The 19,202-nt window shown below is 46.3% G+C and overlaps 2 protein-coding genes across 4 annotated transcripts in view; one reads left to right on the forward strand and one right to left on the reverse strand.

The window, feature by feature from the left end:
* Positions 1–2,958, forward strand: part of RGL1 (ral guanine nucleotide dissociation stimulator like 1) — a 92,488-nt gene extending 89,530 nt beyond the window's left edge. For both annotated transcript variants that reach the window (XM_010213366.2, XM_088524468.1), the window contains 3 exons: positions 701–955; positions 1,715–1,829; positions 2,475–2,958. In XM_010213366.2, coding sequence (XP_010211668.2) covers positions 701–955; positions 1,715–1,829; positions 2,475–2,662 — 558 coding nt within the window. In that variant the 3' untranslated portion in view covers positions 2,663–2,958. The remainder of the gene's footprint in view (positions 1–700; positions 956–1,714; positions 1,830–2,474) is intronic.
* A 3,881-nt stretch (positions 2,959–6,839) lies between these two features.
* COLGALT2 (collagen beta(1-O)galactosyltransferase 2) overlaps positions 6,840–19,202 on the reverse strand; it is a 41,183-nt gene continuing 28,820 nt past the window's right edge. For both annotated transcript variants that reach the window (XM_010213368.2, XM_088524433.1), the window contains exons 3-12: positions 18,873–18,990; positions 17,998–18,132; positions 15,542–15,746; positions 11,864–11,983; positions 11,342–11,418; positions 9,771–9,877; positions 8,827–8,959; positions 8,349–8,476; positions 7,624–7,830; positions 6,840–7,227 (exon numbers count right to left, since the gene is read on the reverse strand). In XM_010213368.2, the coding sequence (XP_010211670.2) occupies positions 6,951–7,227; positions 7,624–7,830; positions 8,349–8,476; positions 8,827–8,959; positions 9,771–9,877; positions 11,342–11,418; positions 11,864–11,983; positions 15,542–15,746; positions 17,998–18,132; positions 18,873–18,990 (1,507 nt within the window). In that variant the 3' untranslated portion in view covers positions 6,840–6,950. The remainder of the gene's footprint in view (positions 7,228–7,623; positions 7,831–8,348; positions 8,477–8,826; positions 8,960–9,770; positions 9,878–11,341; positions 11,419–11,863; positions 11,984–15,541; positions 15,747–17,997; positions 18,133–18,872; positions 18,991–19,202) is intronic.

Below are 19,202 nucleotides of genomic sequence, written 5' to 3' on the forward strand. Positions count from 1 at the left end.
TGGGGGATCCGCAGCAAGGCCTCTCCTACAGGCAGGGTTGTGCTGGTGACAGGCTTTTGAGGGATGCTTTGCTGAGGAGTGCTAGATTGCGTGTTAGCTTGTGAGCTTTTAAAATTAAATGGCACTAAATGTTCTTAGACCCAGATGAAGTGCATGGCTCCAGATGCTGGCATTTACGTAACTGAAGTGTTTAAATTGTTCAGGTAGAAGAGTTGTCGGAGTGCTCTCTGAGCAAACTGGCGAGGGACACTTGCCCAGCAGTTTTTGAACAGGCAGATAATGAGAGCGACAGGAGCCTGAGCAGCAGGGGAAGGGAAGGAGGCAGTTACCAGGGCACTCCTGCTTTCTAAATTATTCTCAGCTCTCAGTTGGAAGTCCACAACTCCACTTTGTGAGTTGTATCTGCTGCCACCTCCCGGCCTGTTCCTGTGTGAGCTGCAGGAGATAGGCACCAGCAAGCAGCAGTGTCAAACACAGAGAATCGAAAGTAAATTTTCATTAACATGATGAAATTATCAAGTTAAGTTCATTTTTTGTAGAGGCAAAGAACAGTACTGCCAACCTCATGGACAAAGGACAGATAACTGAGGTTTTATATGTGCCTCTTGCTTCCTCACATTCTTCCTCCAGAATGACCAAAAATAAAAATGTCAAGTTTATGACTGTGTTTTTTTTTTTTTTTTTTTCTTCTGCTATGTAGCTCTCCGAATCCTCCTCCTCCTGTTCATCCATCCATTCCATGGACACATCTTCCTCAGGGGTGTCATCTTTAACCAACGTAATCTCATCCCCGCCCTCCTTGTCCTCCAATCCCAAAATCCACAAGCGCTCTGTCTCCGTGACATCCATCACCTCAGCAGTGCTGCCTCCCGTTTACAACCAGCAGAACGAGGACACGTGCATCATCCGAATCAGTGTAGAAGACAACAACGGCAACATGTACAAGAGCATCATGGTAGGTGCTGGGCAGAGTGTCACTGGGGCCGCTGCCGCGCTGCGGGCGCTGCCCAGCGTCACTGCCTGTGGCCAACGACCTGCCCAGGCCTCAGCACCCATGTCCTAGCCCCGCTAGGGCCTGGAGGTGGCAGGAGGGCAGGGGACAACAAACCCTGGGTATGTCTTAGCACAGGCAGTAATTGTATGATTTTAAAGGCACTGAGCCACTAATCCTGAAGAGATGTCCCTGCAGGGAACTAATAAACCCTGCCACTGGCGAGACAGATCTTCCTTTTGGTTTCATTAGGCTCTGGAGAGATCCCCATGTCTGCTCCAGATGGACAGCACTTCGTGGCAGACAGTAAAATAAGTTGCAAGGCCAGGAGTCTTTGCAAGATGTCAAAGACATTTAGTACATGAGACTCCAGTTGAATTGATGTCCACAAACCACAGATGGGACAGGGAGTTTATGGAAGTTTATGGCTAGTGAGAGCAACCTCTTATCTCTCAGAAGTGTTTGCTCAGAGGAGCAGACAGTGTGTGATTTACTCTTGTCTCTGGTAGCTCAGATTAAAAAACAACAAATGTCACAAATACCATGATTTGGTGTTGAGCAGTCTGTATTATTTAATTACTAACCGAGCATAATTTCTCAGTTCTCTGAGCTCTTTTCCAAAACCCAGTGGTGAACTGTAACTAAACTGTTAGTAGTTATTGAATCATAATTATTATATAAAGTGAATAAGCAGAATCTCTCATGGCAAATTTGTCTTTTCAGCTAACTAGCCAAGACAAAACTCCTGCTGTTATCCAGAGAGCTATGTCAAAGCACAACCTCGAATCTGATGCTGCTGAGGAATACGAGCTTGTACAAGTCATCTCTGAGGACAAAGGTAAGGATGCAGAGCTTTGCTACTGCTTCACTGAAGGAGTAAAATATGAAGCAACTTTAAGACTTGCATTTGTAGAACAACTGCCCATGGTTGCCAGCTGCTTTAAAGGCACAACATGAAAGGGAAAGGGGCCAGCACATGCCATGCAGCACAGACTTCTGCAAGTTCCTGCTTGAAGTTTAACCAGCTTGCAACAAGCAAAGGGGTGCATTGAAGAGTCTGGTCAATAAGTGACACTGTGGCATTACTGAAACTCTTGTGGACTTAGGGCAGTCTTGAGTGATGTGATCCTGGGCTGGTTCGGCATGGAAGCTGCTCCCTTGGCCTGGATAAAGGCAGGCCAGCGTTGCTGAAGCCGGGCTGCAGGGCCAGCTGTAACCAGGGCGGCGCTTTGCTCTTCAGTGCTTATCTCTGTAACCTGTACAGCGAGCTCCGGGGTCTAATGGCATTTCTTTTAACTAAGGAAGGGTAAGAAACCACTGTTTATAATTCATGCCAGACACCAAGCTGGCCTAGTGCTCGTCTGCCTGGCTGTGTATTCTCAGTCTGTTCATCTGTTGCCTGTTTTTTCCCTTGCTTTAATTCTGCTCTATGCAGATCTGTAAATTCTTACGGTTAACTCTGCTTCTGTTCCCCCTTTCGCAGAGCTGGTGATCCCGGACAGTGCAAATGTGTTCTACGCCATGAACAGCCAGGTGAACTTCGATTTCATCCTGCGGAAAAAAGCGCCAGTTGACGGGCAGGTGAAAATGAGGAGCCGCTCGAGTCTAACGCTCCCCAGAACTGCCAAGCGGGGGTGCTGGAGTAACAGGCACAGTAAAATTACGCTTTGAAGGGGAGAAGTGCACACACAGGTGAACTGGTTGAGAAAATACCTTTGCTACCATCCAGTATTACAGAGTCACAGCAAATGAATGTGTCAGTATTCAACTTTGAAAATATCTGAGACTTAAATGCAAAGCCAAGAGGTGTCTTTCTCCTCCTCTGACTATGGAGATAGACAGACAGACATGGATTTATGGGACAGTCTGGACTAGGAATTTTTTCTTTTGCACATTAGCCTAGGAAGGTTAGAGCCCCATTTACAGGGGAAAACAGGACCGGTTGTCTTAAGAACGCCACCTAAGCCAACTCTTCTTGTGAGAAAGCATTTTCTTTTGTGCCAGTATTATACAGAACACCTGAATTTATTTTTATAAAACTGGAGAAGAAAAGTCACAATAAAACTCTGCCTAAACCAAGAAGGAGATCCCAGCCAGCCTACCACAGACAGAGAGCACTGCACAAGGTGAGGGTGAGCTGAGAGCCACTAGCGGTTGCTGCCTCCAGGAGGCACCTGAGTTCATGGAAAAGCAGGGTGGGTGTCCCAGAACACTCATCTCTGGAGACAAAAGAAGAAACTACAATTGTGTGTATTGCTTTCACACAGCTGGCAACTTTTTTTTTTTTTTTTTGCACTTGTTCCAGGCCAGAAAAATGCATATTTTGGATTTTTTTTTCCAAAGAACATTAAAAGAATGGACTGCACTTACTTTTGGATGAATGTCATGATTTGGTAACGAACAAGGCAAACTCAAACACTACTTGTCTGGATTTTTTCTTGTTTTAATGCCACTACATTGTGGTTTTCCTTACGCTTTGCTAACCTGTTGAACAGAAGTAGATGCATTTTGTATGTACTCCAAAATGACTGATGTACCTCTTTATAATGTGCAATCACTCTTCAGGAGCAAAACTTTTGCCTGCATTAATACACGTTTTCATTCCGTGAGAATCAACTACATTACCTTTTGTTTTAAAAGTGGGTATTAGGAGGAGGCAGCCAGGTTTACTGTATTGCCCAAAACCACCAGAAATTTTTATATACTTGTAGCATTCTTATGCATAACTTCCAAACACCTCCCTTGCTCTTTATATACATCTATTAAATGAATGGTACATCCTTTCAGATGGAATAAAAAAATTAATCATATGTTCTCTAAATAATGTATTTCTATGTCTCTTACCAGAATACAGCCTTCCTTGTAAGGACGCAGGGGTTCTGTTTTAAAAAGCCATAAATGAGACAAGGGATTGTAAACAACCCTTAATGAATAGACTGTCTTGGGATACATTAGTATTAGTTAAGATACACTTAAATACTGAATTTTATCCATGTCTGGGGCGTTTTTATCAGGTCTATAGCAGTAAATTTTAAAGCTGGGCTGAGATTATGTTAACATACAGTCAGTGATAAACTCATGACGCAAAAGAATTTAGGTCATACTATGTTTTAGATTATTATTTAAAAATTCATCATTACCGTTTACAAATAGCACCATGCACTCTAGACTCTAGAGTCTCTAGAGTGCTCTAGAGTAGTTTAAAAACACAAAGTGTAGTTTTGGTGAGCGGGTAAAGATGTCAAGGTTGTAACTGAGCCTTGAAATCTGCCCCAAGACAGGAGGAGGAGTTTAGCTCTGTGTGTGGCTCAGTGAAAGCACGCAGGGATGTCTGTTCAGGCTTCTGCAAAGCAAGGATATGCACTGTTGGGTGCAATACTGAATTAACTTCCTGACAATCTTCATTTTTAAGGTGACCCACCCTCAGAAAAGGTTATATACAAAAAAGTTTTCTTATTGCTTACCTGTAATCATTATACAATCCGTATAATATAAACTTTTTTCACAAATGTTTGCCTGAAGTTAGTGTATTTTCTTCTCTGAGGTCTTCTTATTACTACCTTTTGGATTTTACACCTCATACCTCCTCTTCATTTTGAGCTCTGTTACTCTCTTCCAGGTCATCATTTCTAGCGTCTTAACCGTTGCCCAATTTCTTCTAGCTCCCATACCTGATATTTGCAGAACCTGAAATGCAGCATTTCTTAAACCCCTTTGCTACAGTGCTACTTCAGCACTGTTAACCCTTCAGCATCATGTGCAGTTGCAGTTTTACACCGTTTCTTAATAGTGCCAGCATAATCATAAATTGTATTATCGTATCATTTGTCAAAGTTTTCAGGATGACAGATCAACCTCTGCATCCCGTATTTCCAAAGTCAATTTTTTAAAAGGAAAATGAAAAAAAAGAACAGTTGTCTTAATGAACTGCTAGCACAGTGAAATTACAACACAGCCCCTCTGACCATCCCAACCAGCCCCCCTGTCAGGGTAGTTTTCAGGCAGCTTCGTGTGTCTTTAGCCCTGTGAGCCCCGACCGGCTCATGGTGCCGCACTGCAGACCCCCCTGTGCGTCCGGGACCTGCTCTCAGACAGCTGCTTTTGCACTCAGCTGGATAAAATAATAAAAAGAATATAATATACTGGACAGTCAGCAGGCCTCAGTCTCCTGTTTCCCAAGGCCCCATCAAGCTTCTTACCAGTGTCCAGCATCGCCGTGGCTCCTGCAGCCGGTGAGGGCCGAGCTGCGCGGCCGAGGCGGGAGGGCTGCGAGGGGATGGCCCGGCCCCATCCTGGGGAGCGGGAGCAGCTTCCAGGCGGTGGCTGCAGAACGGACACACGCCCGGCAGCTCTGCGGTGGGTGACAGGCCTGACAAAACTCCGAACTTCCTTCGTTCGGCCATCTCTGTAATTCCAGAGCCAGGGCAGGCTCCAGTCCTCGGATGTGTGCGTCTTTTTCCAAAATTCCTCATTTTTCCAGCAGTGCTGAGGTGCCGGATGCAGAGCTTGCCTTGCCCACCACGGCCTGCTCCCAAGGCAATAAAAAGGCCACACAGTGCTCAGCTTGCACCAGGTTCTATGTATTATCAGACCCGCTGACAGATTATAACAACATGACTTTAGCAGAAAGCACAACACTGATCAGCAATTATTAAAAACAAACACCCGCAAACATGTAAAAAACCACAACTCCACGCACACCCGCCTGGGCAGAGCAGCCAGCAGGCGCCAGGCTCTTCAGGGGGCAGGTCCGGGGGGACATCCCTGCTCTGCTCTACGGCCACCGCCGGCTCGAGGTCTGTGCCAGCTAGACCCAAGCAGTGTAGTCCCTGGTCACCAGGCCTCTGGGAAACCATTTCTAACAAATAAACGGCACATTCTGCTGACATGTTACCTGATAACAAAGACATCAGAACTCACCCAAAAACAGACAAGTTTGCTCCTCACATGAAAAAAAAAATAATCAAAAGACAAGTTGCCTTTCCGTCCTAAAATATACAATTCTGAGGCTGCTGAGAACAGCTGACACCAGTAACGTTTCTGTAGATTTTGTTTTTACAAGAATAAAGTCAAGCAGTTCATAGCCAGACTTGTAAAAAATGAAAGTTCCTAGAAGCCCTACACCTGATTTTTGTGGCTTAACTAAACCAGCCTGGGAAAAGACTGTCTTGCTTTGCTCTTCTGAGGAACAACCTGAGGCAGAAGGAAGCAGGACAGACAAGGACCAGCTCTGTCTCTCCGCACAGTCTGAAGGCAACACACAAAACAAATCAGTGACTGCCCTTCTCTCTCGTTAGTTTTCAAGATTTTGGCCAAACCAACCCATCACATCTGGATTAGTGGACCTGTTAGACTCTAGGAGGTTGTGAAATTTATGGAGGGAATGCCAGAAACAGTTCTCCACAGCACTGCAGCAAAGGAGAGGAGCACTGCTCCAGTGCATTGAACATTTTTGGAAACCATTTTGATTTTGACAGGGATCCTTTCAAAAAACAAAACCAAATGACCTGCACTTGCCTGCAGTTTCTCTCAGTAAACAGAATTATAAAACCCTATAAACCTACAATGAGTAACAGTTACGCAGCAGCCACTAGCAGCTACCCAGAAAGATATCGATTCCTGCACACCTCCGAGCTCCTCTATATATTAATCTTTATAAATACAGTATTCTACACAAGGAACTGTAGAAAGACGTCACTCAGTTTTGTTTTGTTTTCTTAAACAAAAACTTTTAAGAGCCTTTGTTCAGACCTCTCCCCTTTTTTCTGCCAGTCTGCAACATTTGTTTCTCCTCCTTCAGCTCTCTCCACTCCTGGAAAAGCACCTGGTTAGCCACAAAGCACCTGCTTTGCCTTTCAAGTAGGGAGGAGCCCACGCAAACACCTCTACAAGCTTCTAGGGGGATTAGCTAACGTGTGAGGCAGCTTCAGCTGCTGCCAGAGTCCTGGGCAAGGGGCAGTCATAGCTCATCCCTGGAGGACGGTGCATTGAGAGATGACTGGGGAGGAAGGGCATCCTTGTTCTGGGCATCGCTGTGGATCTTGCCCTGCTGCCGGGATTTCCAGGAGTGCGTTCTGTCCCAGTCAGTTGACACAGTCTCATTATCCCAGATTGTGGAGGTCTCTGTGTCACTGAGGTAGCCTGGCTGCCCTGTGTAGTGGGTGGGATACACAAGCAACGGTTCTGCTGAAAAGGCTTTCAAGTCTCTGGACTCGTAGTACTCCATGTACTTCGCTCTAAAGAGGGGAGAAAAACTATCAATAACAGACTGACTGCTTACCCGTGTCACCGTTTTTCATCTGGTTTATGAGCTAGTAGGCTGAGATGTGACCTAAGTGAGGAGATGGCTCTAAAGCAGATCTGACCCTGTACATCCATCATCATGTGCATTACAACCACACACAGCGTCTACAACCAGAGCCTCTGTTATCCACAAACAGCCAGATGTCTCCAAACCAGCTCACAAGCCCTGTACCAGCGAGGTAGGACAACCCTCCACAGGCCTCTTGCCCGCAGCTAACCAAGGAGCAGCTGTTTCCCTCTCCAGCTGAGCCACAAAAGCGAGCACACCAACTTCATCCCACTGAAGATCTCGCTTGTGTCAACCTGAGCAACAAAAGAGTTCTACTTACACAGGGTGCTTGTTGTACATGACTGGCAGAAATTCATCTACAGGCAGCATCTTGCCGAAAGGCTCAGCTCCGATGAGTTTCTGAGCTCCTTGGAAAGAGATCGCATACCCCAAGGTCCAGTAAGAGTAATCAGCCTCCACCAGGTTCATGACATTGGGAACTGCCTTCTCAGGTTGTTGCACCTGCATTCTTTTCCGGCCAATGTAGCTGAAAGGGTGAAAAGACGATGGAAATTGGAACCAAAGCAAAACTGCAGGGACTAGGACCACAAGATGGTTTCAACCAGCAGAAGGGCAAAGGGTTCAATCCAAGAAGTAATCCATGCCCCAGCTCACAGATTTCTGTCCTGCACCATGCCAGGACACCCAGCTCAGACCTGTGGGCGATGTACAGCTGTGGAACTTTGCAAGGGAGCTCAGATGCCGTGGGCCAAGCCTCAGTACTGGGCTCTGTCAGTGCCTGGGTCACAGCAGCATCTCTGGACACTACCAAGATCAAGCAACGCTGCCCGCACAGGCTCTCCTCCAAAATCCCGCAGGTACCACGTACAGCTTGCTTGGTCACTCTAGTGTCAAAGGTAGCTTTGTCCTGAAAAGTAGAGCCTACTAAGATGTCTCTGCCACCTTTCCTTGCACTCCAGCATTAACCCTGCATCTCTATCCTGATGTAACAGGAACTGTTGAACTCCGGAGTTCCCAGGTGGCCAAGGAGCCACAGTTACTTACATAAGCTCCCAGTCTAGCTGAGCTTGTTCAATGTCATCCATCAGCTTCATGAGTTTCCTTTTAAACTGGTGCTCAAAGCGAACATCATCCTCAATAACGAGTGTCTTGTCCAGTTCTCTGTTCACCACCTGAAACAAGAGAGTTCCAAAGTGAGAGCAGTGGCCCACTCTCTGCACCCCAAAACTGTTGGGGCAGCAAGGCTGGTCAACCAAATGCCATCTACTATGAAGCATCCATAGCTAGAAAACTCTAAACACGTTATCAGATGTTTTCTGCAAAAACAATTGTAAAATACTTTGATGAGATCATTCCAAGCTGTTTTCAAAAAAAAAAATTGAAAAGAAAAAGCTGAACACTGCATTCAAGAAAAACACTACATGTGGCTCCCCTACAAACTGAGGGAAACAGTTAAGTATAACTTCTGAGAACCTTCCTGTGTTTGGTGCTTACGGGACTGCTGTACCCACAAACTCCTTACCTCCTTCCAGATATAATAGTGACTGAGGAAGCAGCCGATCTCCCCCCTGGTGAGTGGCCTGGAGGAATAGGGGTCCCGGTAGCCAGGCAGCATCTCAATGCTGAGAGCTTTCAGCTGACTCGTGTTCAGTGCTCTGAGAGGCAGAGAACAACTCACCATTAAAGAAGGCAAATTTCAAGTCAGATGCAGAGGCAAAAATGCTGCTGGTTTTCAGAGAAAAGACATCTCTAGAAATTCCTGCACTTTTTTTGCTCTAATACACTGCATCAGAGCAACCTAAAGACAGCGCATGGTACGAACACAGACAAATTACATGCTTAGCTCTGCTAACAACTTCTTGTGGCACCAGCAGCCTCGCAGCTGCTGGGCTTAGAATTATTTTTAAGGGGTCATCAGGAATCCAACTTTTAAAAGACCATTAGATGTTATCTGGATTTCTAACTCCCTCAGATCTCTTTGCAACTCTCAGACCTGAACTGTTGTGTCTTTTATTCCTCACTATAGAAGAGTGTTAACCACCTCAGAGTAGGGTACACCTGAGAAGGGACTGTATCAGGGTTAACACTGTAACTCAACAGCATCAGAGCCTTTGGATGGAAGATTTTGCCAGGTGATAATTGCTCCCAAATGCTTTCACTGCTGATCCCTTTTAACTGTGTGCAGGTGTTACTATTCACGGAAATCAGTATGATTTTAACCAGATTTTCATCTTAACCTGAGCTGCAATGTTGATGGATATCTCATAATTTCAAAAGAAAAGAAAAAGAAACGGAACAAAACTGCCTCACTGCACTACATGAGAAAACAAAGTAGATATAGACACCTCTCCCCTCAGCCCACTCCTCTGCAACAGAAACTCCCAGAAAGTCAGGGTGTCTTCAGGGATGGTACAGCTGAGAACAACCCACTCTTGGGAAAGGCTGGCAACCCCCATGGAAACTCACTTTCCATCCACAGCCTCCACTATCTTCACTGCAATCTCCTGTTCATAGAGAGTCCGCAGCATCCGATCCCGTCTGTCTTTCCGACGCTTCAAGTTGATCATGAAAATCTGTGTTGAAGAAAAATGTATCACCCTTCCACTCTGGGAGTTAGGGAGAGAGAAGGGTCCTGATCCAACCTTCACCAGCAGGCCCATCAAAAGTGCAGATCTTATTAAATTATTGGGTGTGTTCTCATTATAGATTGTTTAGAATTTGTCCCCAAAATGGGGCTGGTTTTGAGTTGAAAGCCAACACCTGACTATAAGGACACTGTACAAGATAGCATTTTTGTAATTACTGCAGGTGCTGAAAATCTTCTGCTACCCCTGCCAGAGGAAAAGGCCGAGCACAGAGCCCAGGCCTCAAGCAGGGAAGTCTGGGCCCTGAGAAGGCAGATGCCTTGGCTGGAGGGCCGAGGGCCGAGACCCTCCTTCGCAGGTAGAGCGCAGAGGGCCAGGGATCGGCTTTCAGTCCCAGAAAAACAAGCACAAGTGCAGCCTTGTAGCCCATGCAGCAACAGCTCATCCCAGTAAGGAGCGGCTGAAATTCCAGCTCAGTATAAACGCAAAAATAATAATTTGGATAAATAAAGTGCAGCCACAAAAGACAACACAGAAAAAAACCCACACCAGCTGTACTCTAAACAGAGACACACACACAGCAAAAGCAGGTTCAGACCTTGCTATATAAGCCATATAAAAGAAACAGCAGAATATGCCAAGGAAACAAAGTTCCCCCGTCACCATAATTCCGTCACTGCCACCTGGCATCAGGAAACAGCAGCTCTGCGAGCAGACTCCGGAGCAGAGCACATCCCTCTCCAGGCTTCCGCACCCAACGCCTGCTCTCCACAACACGAGGCAGAATTTCTACAGGGTCTTGGAATGCTACCAGTGCCAACAACCATCTTCCCAGCTCATTTTCATTTAAGGCAATAACAGGCAAACAAGGCCAGCAGGCGGGAGGAGAGGGCAGCGGCAGCAGGGACGGAGCACACGGACACGGCGCCTCGGGCTGCAGTCCGGCTCTGCTCCTGGCTCCCTGGCTCTCCCAGTGCTTGTTGCAGAATGGAAGGACTGCAAAGTTGTCCGATAGCGTCAGGTTTAGGGGAGACCACAAGCCAACCTCAGCTCTGCCATCCCCACCTAGGCTGGATCAACCTTCCTACCATGAGTGGGCAAAAACCCAGAGCTTTGCTGGATGCTGCTCTCGTACACAAGCCAGCACTCCTGATCAGAGCCCTTGCAGCAGGACAGAGCACGAGGCACTCACAGACTTGACTGGCCTCATGTCCCAAGCAAATGCCAGAAGGGAAAGAGTGTTCCCTGAGCCCTCCCACATCCTAGAGCTCAGCAGAAGTTCTCCCTAAATAAAACTGGGTATTTTCTCCCTGTAAAAAGTTCCAGCCCCAGTGATGCACTGCTGGGAAGCAGCTAACTGCACAAAAAGATACAATACTCAAGGCTCAGCTGCAGAGGGAACCGAGCTCCTCTAGGTCATGGAAGACAGTAACAGCAAAACAGATTTCTTACTTCATCAAATCCCATCTTGTCAGGGTGCTTCGGGGGAACAGAGATGAACTGAGAGGGTTCAACAGGAGGACGATCAACTAAAAGAGATGAGAGATCCCAATATCACCTTCAAGAACACATCTGGCATTAAAATAACATATCCACACATCTTTTCATCACTGAGCTGGTATGTGATGCCAGGGCAGTAGTAAAGGCACCAGAAAGCCTCAGTGCAGCAAAGCAGAAGCCAGCAGCCATGACAAGATGAGGTTCTGCAGCATCCTTACACTACAGCTGCTTTTTTGAATTTGATTTGGAGAAGTTGAGGAGCTTTTGGAATGAAGTTGATCTGTCCTTGAGGTGATTACACCCACAACAAGAAAAATGGTGGAGAATAAAAAAAAAGACCTGCATATCAAAACAGCATGACACCAGTCAGATCAGGCTGTAAAGCACCCCATGAGGAACAAGCTGGGCTGCTGGCAGGGGAGAGCTCTACAGACACCAGCAAGGGTGCTCCACTGCAGCAGAGCAGACACTTACTCATGGCCTCGATCAGCGTGTGCACAAAGTTCTCGGTCTCCTCCTGCAGGCTCTGGTGTGATTTCAGAGGCATGGGAAGGAAACCATAGTGCTCACGGTTGCAGACGAACATCTGAATCCCTAGGGATCAACCAGAACGAGACGGGAGGTTACACGGCAGGGGATTTTTAATGCTTTGCTGCTATGCAGCCAACTTATACCAGGAGCTCACTCAGGAGCTATTGCTTTGTAAGCAAGCACTTTGAAAACACCAGAGTGCCATTTTCTGTTTGATCTGGCTGGCAGACCTGGCCTTTTCTGCAAAACCACTTTCCACTTGCTCCTTAAAAGCAGGTATTTTTAAGCAGGTATTTTTATGTAAAAGCACAGCTCTTAGCCCAGAGAAAGGGTCTTTTTTAGCCTTTGCTTTCTGAAATCTCACACTATAAAAACAATCCCACAGCAGAGGGCAGAAATAGCCTCTACCAAAAGCAGACCTGGCACACACAGCCGGACCAGTGCAGATAACTAAAACAATCACAGAAATCACCAGTCCTCAAAATCCCACCTGCACTGCTCAGACCTGGCACCTCCCCTGACCTGATCCAGAAACCCAGCGCCAAAGCAGGGAATGATTGTTACAGACTTTTTCTGAGTGAGCCAGCCTGGAGCAATGAAAAAATTCAAACAAACCAAGTATGGCCAGAGGTGACAGAGGCTTTTGCCTGAGCCCCGCCAGGGCTTCTCTGCCCTGCTAGGATAAATACGGAATGATTCGAGCGGGTTGGAAGAGCCAAGTCTGATCTGCTGGTTTCAACAGCACATGGTTGGTCAAACGTGGGCCCAGGCAGCTTGGCTCTCCAGGTATCTTGCAGGAAGTTATCACAAAAACCCAGGGCATCAATATAGCTACAATGCTCTGTTAGCAGCCTAGCAAGGGATTCACTCCAACTTTGCAGCCAAGCATCTTCCTGCTTCTGTTCATTTAAGCTGGGAAATGAAGACAAGATATTGTCACCTGTGTTGTCGAGAGAACTTTGAGGAATATGTATGACAACCATTTTGGAAGAGCTATGGCAACTACCAGATGGGGTCCTTTCCTCTGCAGGACTAGTTTTTATAGTGCCCTGGGAGTGAATCCTAGAGAGATACTAGCAACAAGAAAAGATGCTCTCAAGTAGAAGTGATAACATGACTTCCTTCTGCTCAAAGGCTTTTGCAAAACATTTCTCAAGGAGCTACATCTGAAGGTGCAAAAGAGTGCAGTGGCATGAGCCACAAAGCCTCTTCTTGGAGCAGATCCATGTGCCAGGGAGAGCAGCTCACTGCTCAGGTCACTCTTTGGGGATATCCCAGCAACTTGTGGCCAGCAGCTGCTGGACTGGCCAAGAGTTTGCTCTTGTTATCAGCAAAAACAGGATCAGCACTGGGCCTGGTGTCACATCATATAACAGTTTCAGAAATCACCTCTAGGGAAGCCGATGGAGAAAACTTGTTTTCATTGGAAGGCAGTTGGTTCATTAGCCGCAATCTGAAAGCTGCTACGACCTGTAAAACTCACAATGCCAATTAAAAAAAAAAAAAACTCCAAAAACCTGGAAAGCTTTCTTTCTTTCTTTCTTTTAAGAAACAAGCTCAACCACCTTCTCCTCCCAGGAAAAAAAAAAAAAGAATGCAAAGCAAAGCAGACATTACCTGGTGTGTCAGTGCTTTCATGCTTTAGTCCCCCTAATCCCTGGTATTTTTAGCAGGGCAGAATTGTCTGTGTTAATGACTCTGTTTTTTCTGCCATTTTAAGTTCTGCAAGTAAATTGTTGGCTATGCTACTTGCCAAACCACATTCAGCTGTCAGCTGTAATTAAGGTAAATGACAGAATAAAAAATACTACCTGCTGACATTAATGGATTTGGCACTGATCTAATCAACTAATCTTATCTGGCTCACCGATCTCTCTTCTTATCTTCCGCTGGCTTAAACACACTTAATCTGTGCACATTCATGCCAATACTTTTGTTCCTTCTGGTTTAAAAGCCACCTTAAAATGGGAAAGCTCTGTGGCGATGCACTTTGTGTGGATGACAAAACAGGACACAATGCAACAAACAGACCAATGAGCTGGAGTGCTGAAACAAAGCTGTTCACATCATGGCCAGCATCAGAGGAAGCTAGAGTGCTGGGATACAAGGGGAAAAAAAAGATGAACTCAAATCCCTGAAATATTTCTTAAGCGGCTGGACTTAATGCAGTGCAATGCAGCACTTGTTGAGTGCTACATCCCTGGGAGAGCTGTCAGTAGGGAACGAGCAAGTCAGGTAGACTTGAAGGAACTTGCTGTGCTATCCAAATTCCCACTTCTGTTCTCATCTGGAGCCAACATATCGACATTCTGACTCTGAAAATCAATCAGACCCTAAAGGCCCTGCAAGTTCACGTCTCATCTCCTCCACCTTCCTCTGCCTCCTCAGGGCTGTAATTTCAGCTCTTGCTACCTCTCCTCTGACTATGATTTGCCTTTCTCACTTTACGTCCTCTCACCCTGCTTTAGTTTACTTCAAAAAAAAAACCTGCTTAGTCTGCCAAGACAGCACTGTCTTTTGCTGTGTTGCCAGGCACTCCAAACCAGCAAGATCACTAAAAGTAAAGCAGCAAACAGCTGGTGGCTGCTGTGCTGGTCTGGAAATGGGAAAGGCCGCCTGCTCAGCCCGTCTTCTCCAGAGGCCAGTGCCGAGCTACACCGCTTTGCTTTGGTTTCTCTCCACTTCTCTGTCCCCCTTCTCTCCCACCTTAGCTTTGCCTCTTTTGCAAAGAGCATATGGATCACACGAGCTGCACATCACTCACAGGACCCACAGACAACTTTTCTAGACAGGGGAAGAGGGTGCTGGGTTTGTGCTTTAGGCCCGAAAGACCATGACTTTTCTACTGCCAGTCTAATTGAAATCCTCCCATCCCACAGCACATGGTGATCCTAGTATCAGCCAGAGCACTACACATTTCCCCCTGCTGTGCCCCAAGGGCCATGCCTGCCCAGTTCACTGACAGCACACACTGCAATGCCAAGTATGCAGCGATGTTACCCCTCACACACCAGCCCTAACGCACCCTGGCCTGGCAGAGATCCCCTCTCAGCACAGCCCGTCCAGCCAGACTTTGCATCAGTCATCTGTAAGTTACCGCGATTCTGTTTTCAAAAAAAAGCCTTTCAGACATTCATTTGCTGCGGTACTATGAATCGAGGCCTCACCAGTGCTATGTAAGCAACTTGTTTTTTGCTCTCCATGAGGGCTACCAACCTAAAAATAGTTTCTTGCCCCTCTTAACAGAGTCTCCTGTAAGTGGCAATGTCAGATGCATTCCCGACAGTCTTCAATACGCCTTTCACCTGCGCAGTGATCACCTGTGTTCACAGTTGTCTTGTCTTGGTACAGACTAAAGGTAGATGAACAGTACCAGACATTTTGTGTATGAAACCCTTTCCCCAGCCCAGGAATCATCCTCAAGTCCTTTCAAGCCATCTGCAATTCAAAACTACGCTGCCAGTCATTTCCTTGCTGAAGGTTACCCCTGCCTGGACTGGAAAAAGGAAAGGGGACAACGTAAACTCAGGGCTGAAGTTCATGCAAGGCCTCTGAGCCGTGAACTCAAAGATCTGCTCGTCTCTACTGGAGAATCCTCGGTGGGGAAGGCAGTGGACATACCTGCTTGGCGGCTAGAGAAGGCAAACACAATGATATCATCAAAGCTCCAGGTGTAGTCTTGGTGGGGCGGGTAGAATGTCAAATTGGTGGAGGCCTCTTTCCTCAGGTCGATGAGGAATGTGGAATGAACCATTGGGACGGCAAAACAACCTGTCCTCTTCCATTCCCGAATCAGAGGATAATCCAGGGTCCTTTTGTAGTAGCCCTGCAAACACAGCGAGCAGACTGCTTGTTACAAGGGATTTCTGTTTCACAAGCTCTCACCCTCAGCTCTCTGCAGTGAAGAGGGGTCAAGTGCCTGTTTCTCAGACCTTGATATGCTTGGAAAGGACTGAAGCAAGTGTTTAGAAAATCACTGTCCCACAAATTACAGCTTGACCCTCTGTCTTTTTAGCAGCCCTTGGAAACCAAAACCTTCTCCTCTGCAAAAATCTCTTGCAATAAAGCGCCAAACCTTGGACTATTTTTTCCAGATCATGAAAAACCTTTCTTTGCTCACTGAGTCTCAGCTCTTATGCTGGAAGGTACTTAGCACATGTGGCATCCTCTGAATTTAACAGACAAGGACTTGTAAATCAATGTTTAGAAAGTATTTGCTTTAGTGCAGTGAAGGCAACATGCCAGCCTTCATCAACAGTGTAAGAGTTGCTGCTTCCTCCATCCCAGGGACTAGCTGGAAGTTTCATCCCATGGGCAGGCAGCTTTAATACCCACCCTTGAGCTCTCCTCAAAGAGTCTGTCTGGGAGAGGCCCTTCAATCAGCTTATTTCCGTGTAACCACAAGCTTTTTAGCCTTTCAGCACTGCACTGCCTCACCCATGTTGTGTGCCTTCCAGCTGGTTTTACAGGTGCAATCTATCTGAAGTTACCCATTTGGGAAATAAAGACACTGAATTGCTCTAGGTATGAAGTCCTAATGCACCAATTAGACATTTGAACATGGCCAAGGCAGATTCTGGTCTTTACAGAAATGATGAGTCACTAAAATAAGTTAAAATACTGGCATTTTCCACGGGTATCCCAGCAACAATAGCTGAGCTAATCTCTGCAGAACCGCTTTACCTTGGTTCTTTGTACACACAGTCCCTGCAATCACACTGTGCAGCTGCCTGTCTGGGCATCCACTGATCCCCCCTCACTTTCAAATACCTAGAACTAGATGCCTCCAACACAGCCAGTCTGACAGCAGTGAAAAGCAGTGAGCAGACAGACATCGTATGAGGTTTCCAGCTGACAGAAGGGTTAAGACAGTCAACCTTTAATAAACACCCAAGAATGCCCATAGGTGAACAATGCTGGAAACTACACTTTCCTCCTCCAGCCACTCTCTACTGGAGAGGTTTGGGGCTTTTTGCTCTACATATATCACGTGTAACCAGGGAAGGCTGCTGCCTTGCTTCTCCAAGGTCAGCTTAGCAAAGGCCATCTCAGTGTGGGGCTGTGTGGAGCCGGGCTGGGCTCGCTGTCGCTCAGCACCGGCGGCCGCTGTGCCTCGCCGAGCCCCAGGAGGGCAAGGCTGGCAGCCCCGTGAGGCTGCGGGACTAGCTGCGCAGAAACAAATTCCATCAACTAAAAGAAAAAAATATAAAAACAAAGCAGGAACAACTTCTTTTTTCCTCTCTTTTTATTTTTTTTCCTTCATTTGAACAGCTTTTCCCTAAAGGTCTGCAAGATGCATTTGCTGCTTCTTTTTTTTTTTTCTTCTGAGCTAACACTGGTAATGCTGGAAACCTCTTACTGGAGAAGTTAGTACTAGGGGCCAGGGTTCAGGCTGTGCACATAGGCAGAGATCCACTACTGTCTGTGGAGCAATCCTGATTTATACCAGTGGAGAACCTGGCTGTTACAGTACTTAACCTTAAAACCATGAAGAAAAATGCCCTCACTATGAAGCTTGAGTCTCCATTTTAAATTATATCATTTTCCAGGACTTTGGGTTAGGAACAGAATCAGTCAAGCAAGCTCAGCTTCCTTCAGATTCACTTTTTTTCAAGCAAAGAATCTTAGATGAGGAAGCAAATTTCAGTACTGTGCCTGCAAACACAACACAGAACATGCGCAACTTTGCTCATTCCTAGGACCAGATCATTAGAACACAAAGCTTGAAAAACAAACACTCACAGACTGCAATTTTCTCTTGTCCCTTATTCCTAGATTCGCTAAAAACATATGGTCCTTTCCCCAACATACCTGCACAAGATCTGGAATCTCACTTCTGATAGAGGTGCAAACTTGTGGCAAGTGCATGACAGCACTATCATGGCTACAGGGTATTCCCTGCATGTCTCAGAAACAGGGCAGCTCGTTTCAGAACAGGGAGCAGACCATACTACAAAAGTGGCTGGAAAAGACCACAAAGCAGCAAACAAGCCTACTGCTTCACAGACACAGGCAAGAAGGCCTTTCAAAGCACCCAGCTTGTGCAGCCACCTGGCACAGCTCTCAAGGTCACTTGCCTGAGGGGTGATGCCACACCAGAAGTTAGAGTAGAGAGAGCGAGACTCGAGCATCGGTGCTACCAACGTCTTGTTTTCTGCTATCATCAGGCTCAGAGTGTCCGGATTGGTCAGTAAGTTATCTGCATCAATGAACTAGTCAGGAAGAGGGAAAAAGAAATAAGTTATTAGACAAAACAATGTGTTTTTTTGAAAACAAGGTGCCTAGAGTCATGGGATATTTCAGATGGGGATTTTCATATCACAGGACAAATATCCCTTGTAGGTTAACCCAAGAGTGGCAGCCCCAGCAGTACAGCTGTAAGACTGGAAAAAAATGCAGAGCTTCCCTCTGACTCCACAGAATGTTACTCCAAAACTGGGGCAAGGGAGTTGTAAGGGAAAATTACGCTGCCTAAAATTTAGAACAGGGTTATCCTGTGAAGATGATCAAGAGGAGCTATTAAAAAAAAAAAAAAAGAGCCTCACAGCCTCATTGTGCTGGGAACACCACCATTAACTGCTGCTGCAGCGACCAAAGGCACACATCTTCCCATATCTGCTGAATATTTCCTTCAAGTTTTATCAGTAATAGGTTGGGTTACAATCTGGGAGCTCTTTGCAGAGCACCTGCTCACCACCAGGACTATATTCAGTCCTGTCAAACACAGATCCCAAGCCCGAGCCCAAAACTCTGTGGAGAAAGCCTGTGGAGAAATTCAGAACCTGCAGCTCCAAGTTCTCTTGCTCATCAGACCAAGAAACGCACAAGGCAGCTCACTGCTTCTATAAAAGCAGAGGGAACAGCCCCAGTACCAGAGCAACTATCTATCTCAGAAGCTTTTGCCTGTGGAGAGTTAATAAATCAAACCCAGATTTATTATCCTCAAACGTACCAAGATATAATCTGACCACTTCTCTCGTGCAGCACGTAGGGCAGCTTGTCGGAGTTTCATGACATGGGTAAATCGGGAACTTGGCCAATGTTTTGGTCCAGCTTCTTCTGGGTAAGACCTAGCAAAAAAAAAACAAAATAGGAACCAGTGACCGCACCCATTTCTAGTACCTAGTAATGTAGTCAAAAAAAGTCATCATGTTCCCTTGCTGCCTTCAGGGCAAAAGAAAAACAGAGTCACCTCAGGCAACCCAGGAGAGCAAAAAAAAATGAAAGGCAGGTTTCTGAGAGACACAGATTCCAGCCTTCATGCTGGCATATGCACACAGGG

The sequence above is a fragment of the Tinamus guttatus genome, unplaced genomic scaffold, assembly GCF_059628265.1.
Source record: "Tinamus guttatus ecotype Peru unplaced genomic scaffold, ASM5962826v1 Tinamus_guttatus_pri_ptg000211l, whole genome shotgun sequence".
NCBI lineage: Eukaryota > Metazoa > Chordata > Aves > Tinamiformes > Tinamidae > Tinamus > Tinamus guttatus.